Genomic DNA, 12,107 nt, shown 5'->3' on the forward strand with positions numbered 1-12,107 from the left:
ATAGTGACTTAATGATATAAGATGTGGTTTATTCAATAAGCTTTTAGGAGAGAGCTTTATGTAGAAAGCCAATTATATTGTGAACTTTCCCCTTCCAATTAGAAGAGTTGCTCCTTCCATTTATGAAAACTCTCCCAAACAAAAATAATGTTGTTTCATAACATATTCTGATTGTGGGTAAAATCATGTTCTTAGGTTCTTCATATGTAAACGTGTCTTCCACCTCAAGCAGTGGCAGAAGTGAAGTCGTAAATGCTGGTCAGATTGGCGGCGACAGTTCATTGCAGATTAGTCGTTACTAGCAGTTAGTAAACGAGTGGTCATAAAGAATGTGCTCGTTGGTAAACGAGTGGTCATAAAGAAAGTAATTTTTGAAAAGTGATAAACTATAAATATTGTCTTGTATTCTTTGTAATTATCAAAATTATTTAAATGGATGTAAATAATAATTGCATTAATTTTATATTCTTGGTTTTCATTAAATTTTGTATCCCGCCGCATTGCACGGTAACACAACTAGTMTATATATATATATATATATATATATATATATATATATATATATATATATATATAAGTAGGATGATGGATGTCTTGCGTGGCATCATCACCATTCAGCAATTCACTATTCTAATTTTCTGGAATTTTTTTTATTTTCTTTTATTCAAAAACATAAGTTATTTTACTTTCTCTTCCATTTGAAGCGACTTTCTCTTTCATCTCACCATCTAAAACAATTGAAACGTCATTGCCTCCGACATTCTTGCTGCCTTTCCTCTTGCTCCTCCCTCTTATCCTCAGGCGTGCCTCGCTCCCTGTTAAGAAAATCTTCGCTGTGCAGGTATTTGTTAATTCTCACCAATTTTTCTTTTTTCCAAATTCGGAATCCAAACACCCTAATCTTCCTTAATCCCGTGCCTTCTCCATTTAGGGCTTTGTATCCTTTCCACCCCTCCACCGTGCAGCGCTCCTATCGTCTTCACTTCTCTCAACGTCAGCGAACATCGACTGTAAAACCCTAAACTCACCATCGTCTCGATGATTTGTTCGTTCCCTAATCTTGTGCCTTCTCCATTTAGGGTTTTGTATCCTCTCCACCCCTCCACCGTGCAGCGCTCCTATCGTCTTCACTTCTCTCAACGGCGGCGAGCATTGACTGTAAAACCCTAACCTCACCATCGGCCCGATGATTTGATCGAGTAACTATCTTTTCCTTCTTCGTTTTCTTTATTTGCATACCATGTGAAACCAAAGTTTTTAACCTTTTTGACATCTATGATGCAGGGAGTAGTCATGAGAAGAAGATGATAACCAATATAGATTCAGATCAGAAAGATCCTCAAATGTGCAGCCTCTATGTAAGTGAGATATACATCAATTTACGTGCAGCATAGTTTTGTCTGGTGGCCGAACACCTTTCTTGCTCCTGACCCAAAACTTAATACTGATTATTTGTCTATTTTACCATTCAGCTTATGCGTAGACCACGCTATAATTTCATTGAGACAGTACATCGAGATGTAACTCAGAGTATGAGGGGAGTCTTGGTTGATTGGCTTGTAGAGGTTAATCCTTAAAACTAAGTGGAGTTCTAAAGTTACGTTTTCAATGTTAAAAGACAAGGAGTTATCCCACATCTCTATTAATGCCCTGGTCAGAATTACTGATTACCAAACCATGAGTGTAACACGTCACCACGGTAAAAAGGCATTACGAATGTTGTTGGATACAGGAAGCACCCGTAATTTTATCAATGCTACATTAATGAAAAAGTTGGGATGCAAACTGGTCCCAAAACCTTATATGATAATAAGGGTTGCAGATGGAGGTAAGGTAAATTGTGACACTATGATAGAACGCTTTGAATGAAAAATGCAAGGTATTACTTTCACAACCGATTGTACTTAATACCCTTAGGGGGTGTGATGTTGTTTTAGGTGTCTAATGGTTTACTTCACTGGACAGAGTTCTGAAACATAATATTGACTTCTTAGTCAAAGGAACAAAAGTGACATTATGAGGAGCAACAGGCAAGGGAATCAAGACAATTAGTAACTTAGAGATGGGGAAGGTGTTATGACAAAAGGCGCAATTATCCATGATGCAACTCCTTGTTGCCCCCGCTGATACTCCATTACCAGATTTACATATAAAGACTCGTCGGAACACAGACCTACTCCCAAAAGATTTACAATGCCTACTAAACACCTACCTTGACATCTTCAAGGAACCTATAGGCCTACCTCCTTTTAGGTCGGGTTCGATCATACAATACCTTTAAAGGAAGGATCAAACACAGTAAACCTTTGACCTTATCGCTACCCTCTGTTGCAGAAGGATGTCATTGAACAATTGACCCAATAGCTACTTGATCAGGTGTGATACGAACCAGCAACAACCCCTTTGCATCACCTGTAGTGTTGGTCAAGAAAAAGGATGGGAGTTGGAGGATGTGTGTAGATTACAAAGCCTTGAATAAAATGATCATCCCTGATCGGTTTCCTATTTCTCTTGTCTAAGAACTTATGGACGAATTACATGGCACTCAATTCTTTTCTAAGATTGATTTAAGAGCAGGATACCATCAAATCAGAGTTGCAAATGGATATGTTCATAATACTTCTTTTAAAACTCATTGTGAGCATTACAAATTTCTAGTAATGCATCTGGGATTGATCAACACTCCTTATACATTACATTCCAAGGGTTAATGAATCAGTTGTTTAAATCTTATTTGAGTAAGTTTGTTCTAGTCTTCTTGGATGATATACCAGTCTACAACCCAAATTGGAATACACATATTCAACATTTGAAGGCCCTACTGGACATCCTACGGTCCCACTCTCTTTTTGCTAAGCATAACAAGTGTGCTTTGGAGTTCAACAAATTGAATATTTGATGCATGTTTTATCAAGGGAGGGAGTGGCAACAGACTCCGCAAAGATACAAGCTATAATGGAGTGCCAAATCTCGACAACCGTTAAGCAACTCAGGGGGTTCCTCAACCTGACAGGTATAATAGGAGGTTTACTAGAGGGTATGGGATAATTGCATAACCTTTAACAAGATTATTACAAAAGACTCCTTCAAATGGGACGAGGAAGCAACAACTTTTATTACCCTTAAACATGCCATGACAAAGCCTCCTGTGCTAGCCTTACCAAACTTTAATGAGCCATTTATTGTCGATACAGATGCTTCTAATTAAGGTATCGAGGTTGTCCTCATGCAAAAAGGGCATCCAGTGGACTTTATTAGCAAAGCCTTATCCCCCAAACATCTAACTATATCTACTTACGAAAAAGAATTGTTGGTTGTGATACATGCGATGCAAAAATGGAGTTCTTACCTGCTTGATAGACACTTTGATCAAAATCGATCAACAAAGTTTGAAACACCTGGTCGAAAACAAGGTTAACACTTTGCTTCAACATAGATGGCTATCTAAACTTTTGGGCTATGACTATGAAATTTGTTACAAAAAGGGTTCGAAAAACAAGGTTACAGATGCTTTATCGAGAGCCACTAAAAGAGAAATACTACAATTGGCTGTTTATGGCATCTATTCTAATTTTGTGACCTTACTAAAGCAAGTTGGGAAAATGACACAAATTTAAAGACCATAATAAATGAGATTCAAAGTGGGAGCCGGCCACATTCTCAATTCACATGGCAGAACCAGGAACTGAGGCGAAAGGGCAGACTGGTTATAGGGAGTTACAGTGATTTGAAAAGCAAAATTCTGGCGTGGATGCATGATTCCCGTCAAGGAAGGCACTCGGGTGTCACTACTACTCTTAAAAGGCTTATAACACTTTTCATTTGGCCCAAAATAAGACAAGACATAGTCAACTATATTAGAAATTGTCCTACTTGTCAAAAGTGCAGGGCCGATAATGTGGCTCAACCTGAATTGTTACAACCAATATCGATTCCTGAAGAAATAAGGGAACATGGATTTCATCGAAGGGAGTCTGAAGTCACAAGGTAAAGATGTCATCTTAGTTGTTATTGATAGACTAAGTAAATGTGTTCATTTTTTATCCCTTAGCAATCCTTTTTCAGCCATTAATGTGTCTCAAGTTTTTATGGACAATATTTACAAGCTCCATGGTTTCCCTAAATCTATAGTATCAAGTAGAGAGAAAATCTTTATTAGCAACTTATGGTAATAGTTGTTAGTACTTAAGGCATTAATATGAACTTATCTAGCAATTATCATCCTCAAACAAATGCACAATCTGAAGTTTTGAATAGGTGTTTGGAAGGCTACTTGAGGTGCATGTGTCATGAAGCACCTAAATAATGGGCTAAGTGGCTAACTTTAGTTGCGTTTTGGTATAATACCAACTTCTAATCCATGATCAATTGCACGCGCCTTTTGAAGTGTTATACGGGCAAGCACCTCCTCTACATTTACATTGTTTGCCTGGTGAGAGCAAGGTAGACGCTATTGATAGGAGTATAACAACAATAGAGGAGGCAATTAGACTTCTTAAACATAACCTGCATACAAACTTAGAATAGAATGTTACAAGCAACAAACAGGAAGAGATCATAAATAGAGTTTGAAGTAGGGACACAGGTCTATCTAAAATTGCAACTGTATAGGCAAACTTCAGTTGAAAATAGACCCAACCAGAAACTAGCTTCCAAGTACTTTTGTCCTTATCATGTTACCTCTAAGGTAGGGAAGGTGGCATACACTCTTAAGCTACCCCCATGTTCTAACATTCATCCTACCTTTCATGTATCGCTGCTTAAACAACACTTTGGCTCGCCTCCTAATTCTTTGGCTCTCTTAAGCTTTAAGGACAATGTAGTACAGAAACAACTAGAAGTGTGATAAACATCAATTTGTTTGATGATTTTACATTTTTTCTTATTTTAATTATCCGTCTTAGTTTTCCAAAATTCCACAAATTGAGTCTTTTTATTATATTTTTGCATCTTTCTTACATTGGAGCTAAATTGATGTGATAAACATGTTTACTTCTTGGGTATGTGCTAATTTGTGGGAAAAAGCTTTGTAAATAGGTGATTTATCAAAAGTATGCTACAACATGTGCTGCAGGATGATTCCAGGGGCATCTTGGATAATAGTACGGTGGATCTTTTGAAATCTTATCCACCAATTTGGCAGCTCATCTTCTGCTTTGAAGATTTCATAGTACAAGGATAAAATATTATCTTTGTACTATCTTTTGAGTAATCATGCTTTGTCTTTTGGGTATTGTAAAAAGTAGGATTTTGACTTTATATTTTGATCCATGTGCTCCCTTTTTCCTACTGTACAAAGGATGAGATGCTTGACAATTGGAGAAGGCAATTTCAAGAAGTTAACTTGGATATACAATTGTAATGTGAAAGTATTTTTAACATTTTCTCTAAATTTAAGAAGCTTTTTAGTCTTTATAATTCTCTTTAGCATTTATTTATTTTATTTTCCTATCTTTTCTTGTACTTTACTTTCTATCGATATATTTTACCGTTTATGCAATTGATTTTATTATTTCAAGCATGGTAGGCTAAAAATATAGCTTGAGTGTTGGGTGATGTTAGAAAAAACGATTCTTGTTGTAGAAACTAATTGAGTTAATAATAAGTCTTTCCAACTACATCGTTCAAGCTTATATTGCAAAAATAACATCCATGGACAAATTGATTACTTGTTCAAAAGTGTTATATGTTAGATTTAGAGATAAACCAATAAGCATATGTCAAATTTTTTGATATGGAAGTAGGCTTGAAAGAGCTACTTAAAATCGAGGAGACTCGTTTTTCATTCAATTTAGCTTATATAAGGAATAGTTTGAGCCAATGTCGAGACTCTAGCCTTGCATAAAGATATGAATGCTTCATCTATGACTGTGCGCCATTCTACATCTTGAGAGAGTACCTTAAAGAAACTATTGTTTGTAAGGACACGTTATTTATAAAGCATGATGTCTACTTAAAATCAGTTGAATATCTTAACAAATCACTACACCCTAAGCTCTCTTTTATCATTTGTTCACATCAGTAGTGTTAAACCAACTCACCACAAATACTTCTTCGAACACACCATCTGAAATCACATCTTTATTTAGACTTTTAATGAACTTTTATTCCTTTCTCTGTGAACGATATTCAGCATTTTTACCATTTTACTACTTGTAAAAGACGATAGTAGATTGATAAGTGTATACTTGCACTAATCTCCATTTACTAATAGTCCGAGAGATTTCTTTTATATAATTCTTGTAACAAGGTGGTTATTGATAAAAGAATGATCAAGAGACAGAGCAGACCAGTGATTGAATGGCGTGTGAAATGGAAGAGTCGTGCCACTAAAGATGCCACTTAGGAGAATGCTGCTGAAATGGAAAAGTTGTATCCAACATTTGATCCTCGAGGACAAGGATCATCTCATGGAAGGGCAATGATGCGAATCAGAAGTCTACGTAGACTCAAATTATTAATTTTCTTATTTATCTTTCCTTATCAGTTTTACTTTAGGACTTTTGTTTTTGTGTTGGTCTAGGAGTCTCTTGTTTAGTAGTTTAAATACCTTTGTGTTAATGGTTTGGGATATGAAATTAGATTCATTCTTTCTTTGAAATCTTAGCATCCCATCACTATAATTTTCTCTGTTAATTTTGAGAATCGTTCTTCTCTTGCTTCTTGATATTCGTAGAGTTTGGTTGAACGCTAGAAGTTATTCAACCTCAATTGAGTTTGCTCGGGCTACATCATTCATTAATTTATCATTATCTTTGTTTATGAACTCACCATTAATAAATGATGATGTAGTTACGTATCATGTGTTTATATAAATATATATATATACACACACACACGGGGAAGGGTTCAAACGAGAACTCCTGTGATTTACGAGAATGCGAGAACAACCCAATAACCTCATATTGTGATAAAAAATAAAATTAAAAGATTTTTAAAATTAAAATTGAAATTTTAAAAAATTCAAAAAATATTAAAATCAAAAGGGTAATAATGGAAATGATATCATAAAATCTTTTAACACGATAACATGATCATGATTATTATTATCTAATAAACGGTTAATCATGTGATTATCATGTGATATGGGTGTGATAATCATGTGATTATCACACAATTATCACATTATCGCTTATATCAACACGATTTGGTGTAATTTGGGTGTGATAATCATGTGATTATCACACAATTATCACATTATCGCTTATATCAACACGATTTGGTGTRATWTGGGTGTGATAATCATGTGATTATCACACAATTATCACAAAGATTCCGCTTGGCTAGGATTAACTTAGAAAATCGACTACCGATTTGGTGTGATAATCATGTAATATCACTATCATAACAAGGCACTCGATTTGATCATGGTTTCGATCGGTTAGGGTTAGACAATCACACATTTATCACAACGATTACTCGTGGTTTCGATAGGTTAGGATTAAACAATCACACATTCATCACAACGATTACGGGCGAAACCCACTAAACGATTTGGTGTGATATGGGTGTGATAATCATATGATATCACTCTATGCTATTATATCGGTCATAATACGAAATATCGGTCAGGACCGATATTCGATATATCGGTGATATATCGGTCCAAAATAGCGGTTAACATAATATATCTTAGAATTATATATATAATATGCATTAATTAGAGTTTAAAAATATAGTTTCAAAATTAAAACATCACATCATCTAATAAATAATAAAATTACTCATTTGGGCTTTGGGACTGTTAGTCTAATAGTTTGTTACTCATTTGGGTTTGGGCCTTTTGAAATTTGGACTGGAGGCCTGGAGCACTTGTAAATTTCTAAGCGATAGCTACCGCCTACCACTTACCAGCCGGCCACAGGAGACAGATCACAAATCACAATTCACAGAYGTACGCATATYCGCCGACCGCCATCGCCTTCCTTCCCCCCTTGACCCTTGTAAGCGACGGCCGGTAGAGTGAGCAGCAGACCAGCAATCGACCTTCGGCTTCTTCCATYCCCGTCCCGTTGCCATCCCTATCGCTGGCTATGTTGTGTCGATTACAGAGAAAAGCAGAGGAGATCGAGAAGAGAGACCGAGAAAAGAGAAGACGTTGTGAGAAGAAGAAGTCGAAGACTCGATGTTGTGAGAACTAAGAAATCGGAATATCGGTCCGATTTTTACCTCAAAATATCGCTAAAAATCGCTAAATATCGCCGATAATATCGTTCCCGATATTTTGACCGATATTTAAGGTCCGATTTTTTTCCTAGGAGCGATATCCGATATATCGCCGATATATCGACGATATATCGCGATATTAACAGCATATATATCACTATTATAACATCACTTGCACACTCAATTTGATATTGGTTTCGATCGGTTAGGGTTAGACAATCACACATTTATCACAACGATTACTCTCATGGTTTCGATAGGTTATGATTACACTTGATTGATCATGGTTTCGATAGCTTATGGTTACACAATCACACAATTATCACAAGGGGAGAGAAGAGAGTGGAAACGAACGTGTAGGGAAAAAAAGATAATTATGACTAATTAAAATAAAATAAAAATTATAAAATTTACTTAATTACATTACTGCCTTTATTAATTTATTTATATTTAATATAAGTTAATTTATTAATTAAAAAAGTTTGAGGTTATTAATTAAAAAAGTTTGAGGTTATTAGGTTGTTGTCGCGTTCTCGTTTGAACCTCCACCTATACACACGAGTATATATAATTAATTGGTTCAAAACCATCAAGACAAATTTGAATAAATACACATAAATAACACAAAATTAAACAATGTTGTCAAAGTTTTATAAAATATAGAAGTCGGGCGTTGCTTTCTTTCATTTCCTGAATTGGTTGTAGGTGAAATGCTCGTTTTAGGGACGACACTTTCGTATCAAAACAAACCAACCAACCAACATGTGTATCAACCGTGACAGTTAAATCGGTACCAATTACAGTCGGTTGGTAATAGCGTACCAAATATGCGAACTTAGTTGGTACACATTATTAGAAGTTGCGTATCACAATGATACCATAACACCGACTTATTTAATCATCTATTTTTTGTATCTAATATTAAACATTACGACTTTAGCTAGAATATTTGAATGTTTCCAAATTTTATTATTTGCGATTAAGAACCCGTAAATATCACATGTATTACCTGAAAACTAAAAATGCAATTAAAATTTGAACAAAGTAACAAGTTTTTATATATTATCTTGAAGTTGATATAAAATCAGTACCAACATATACCAACAAAAAAAATCAGTTAAAAATAAAATTAATATAACTAAACTTAATTGTTACGTGATATAAGATCTTAAATAAAATTAGAAAAAATAAGTTGTTAGGGCAACTCCAATCGAACAGCAAAACTAGCAAAAACACCAAAAGGATAGCGTTTGCTGAAAATGACCGGCATATTTGCCGGGGAAGAAGATGAACGGCATCTTGCCAAATTGGTGGTCCCCACCATCTTTTTCTAATATTTAATGATTTTTAAATAAATTATAAATAAATAAATAATTACAAATATTAAGTTTTAGGTTTTTATATTTATTATTTAAATTTATATATATATATATATATATAAAATAAATTATTAATAACAAAAATATGATACCGGATAAACGTAAACGTATTTTATTAATGGAAATTTTAAAAACTGAAATACATAAATTAAAGGGTCCAATCGTCTCCGCTAGGCATAGACTGATTAAAGCTTCCTGCTACGTTTTGAGATCCTTCGGGTTGGTCTTGAGCTGCTTCAAATTGTTGATGTTGAGATACTCAATATTGAGATGCTACGAATTCTGATCCTTGTCCAGACATATGAACCTGGGGTTGCGCTCTCTTTCTCGCTATTCGAATTTTCTCATTTTTTATGAACTCATACCACACATGATCAGTGATAGAGGTTAGATCGATGCACATAAGTTTGTCATCCGCCAACTTTGCCTCTAATGCAAGTTTCTGAGCTTGAAGCTCATTCTTTCGCATCATAACTTCAGTGGTTTTAGCCATTTGTTTCTTCATTTTTTTACTAGCCTTAACTAAATTCTCTAGCTTATTATCAGATTGTAGCTTTGATTTTGCCTTTTTCACACCAATTGGTCTTTGAGTATCTTCTACGTCATGAATAGTCAACGACGATAAACCGGCATCTGTCCCAGACGATGAACCAGGACCGGAAGAAGGTGATTGATAAGGACTATGTCGTTGATACTGAGGTGATGCAGTGACATTTGATAAACTCTCGGAGTCTTTCAAGATGTTCCAGACATGATCAAACTTAAAACCCTTCTTATAGGATCCATCAAGTTTTAACAGCTCTTTCGCTTCGTTCATCTATGAAAAATACACGTTATATTTAAATTAATAAAACAATGATCAAGTAAAACAATAAATACTTACGATATCTTGTTCAGAAGCACCACTTGGATTCCTCATTTCAACTTGATTGATACACCCTCGCATTTTTTTTGTAAGCTTTTAGAATGCAAGACATTCTCGTTTCCAATGATCTTCTTGGTCGAGGATTGGTTGCGAACGGTTCGGTTTGGTAATAAAGAGTTTCTATTCTTGACCAAAACTTTTCTTTTGATTGGTTTCTACCTATTATTGGATTTTGAGTTATATCAAGATAACAATGACATAGTTGTATGTCTTCGTTATCTTTGTAGGATGAAGTTCGGTTGTTGAAGACATTTTTAGTACCTATGGCTGGTAATATGTGTGATTTAGCTTACCAACTCGCCCCCTATTTATACACAAAAATGAGTTCATTACAAATGAAGACATATTAGACAATACACTGGGAAGATTTTTCTGAAAAGTCTGGCAAGATTCTTTTGAAAAGTCTGGCAAGATTCTTCTGGAAAGTCTGGCAAGATTCTTCTGGTAAGAATTGACAACACCATTGATTCTCACTATAAAACGTGAATCACAGCTCAATGAAAATAACTCAACTATATTTTGCAATCTTTTTTGTTGAGAAATACCACTCAAATGGCTGATAATTCGTATTCAGACGATGAGGTTTTTGATAATACACAGGACGAACTAATGGTCGAGGCATTCAATCTAGCGTCTGAAATGGATAATTATATCTGTAATTATGCTGGCAACAATCAATTATCTTCTTATCGTGGTTCTATTCCTGGCCATATAGTTATCAATCGTGATCGGGAAAATGTCGATCACAATCTCTTCAAAGATTATTTTTCTGAAAATCCTCGATTTCCTGAGTCGATGTTTCGTCGACGATTCCGAATGAGTCGTACTTTATTTGTTCGTATTTTGGATGCTGTCCAAAGTCATGACAACTACTTTCTTCAACGAAGGGATGGATGCGGCAAACTTGGGTTGTCCGGTTATCAAAAAGTTACTGCTGTATTTCGAATGTTGGCATATGGCGTGGCTGCAGATGCTACAGATGAGTACGTTAAAATAGGCGAATCGACGGTTTTAGAAGCTTTGAAGCGGTTTTGTCGTGCCATCGTGGAGGTGTTTGGAGAACGCTATCTCCGAACACCCAATGCTAATGATGTGGCACGACTACTCCAAGTTGGAGAACAACGAGGTTTTCCAGGAATGTTAGGTAGTGTAGATTGCATGCATTGGAAATGGAAGAATTGTATTGGGGAGGACAATATACCGGTCGTAGTAGATCTCCAAGTATTATTCTTGAAGTGTAGCTGACTATGATCTTTGGATATGGCATGCATATTTTGGTTTACCGCGGTCCAACAATGACATTAATGTGTTGGAGTCCTCCCATCTTTTTGCAAATCTTGCAGCAGGTACTGCTCCTCCTGCTAATTATGTCATCAAAGGAAAATCATATAATATGGGCTATTATTTAGCTAATGGCATATATCCAAAATGAGCCACTCTTGTTCAATCTATTCACGATCCACGTGGCCCTAAAAACAATATTTTGCAAAGAAACAAGAAGCATATAGAAAAGACGTAGAACGTGCATTTGATGTATTGCAATCAAAGTTTGCAATAATAGCAGGACCTGCACGGTTATGGAGGAAGGAAATCTTGCATGATATAATGACTTCGTGCATCATTATGCATAATATGAT

The 12,107-nt window shown here is 35.5% G+C and overlaps 1 protein-coding gene and 1 pseudogene across 1 annotated transcript; one reads left to right on the forward strand and one right to left on the reverse strand.

Moving 5' to 3' along the window:
• Nucleotides 1–9,804: 9,804 nt before the first annotated feature.
• On the reverse strand, nucleotides 9,805–10,491 carry LOC112506233. The gene is made up of 2 exons (XM_025110252.1): nucleotides 10,429–10,491; nucleotides 9,805–10,362 (listed from the first exon to the last, which is right to left on the reverse strand). The coding sequence occupies exons 1-2, from the start codon at nucleotides 10,489–10,491 to the stop codon at nucleotides 9,805–9,807; spliced, it is 621 nt and encodes a 206-aa protein (XP_024966020.1).
• A 531-nt stretch (nucleotides 10,492–11,022) lies between these two features.
• Nucleotides 11,023–12,107, forward strand: part of LOC112506234 — a 7,028-nt pseudogene continuing 5,943 nt past the window's right edge.

This window comes from Cynara cardunculus, assembly GCF_001531365.2.
Source record: "Cynara cardunculus var. scolymus isolate 2C chromosome LG 2, CcrdV1, whole genome shotgun sequence".
Lineage (NCBI taxonomy): Eukaryota > Viridiplantae > Streptophyta > Magnoliopsida > Asterales > Asteraceae > Cynara > Cynara cardunculus.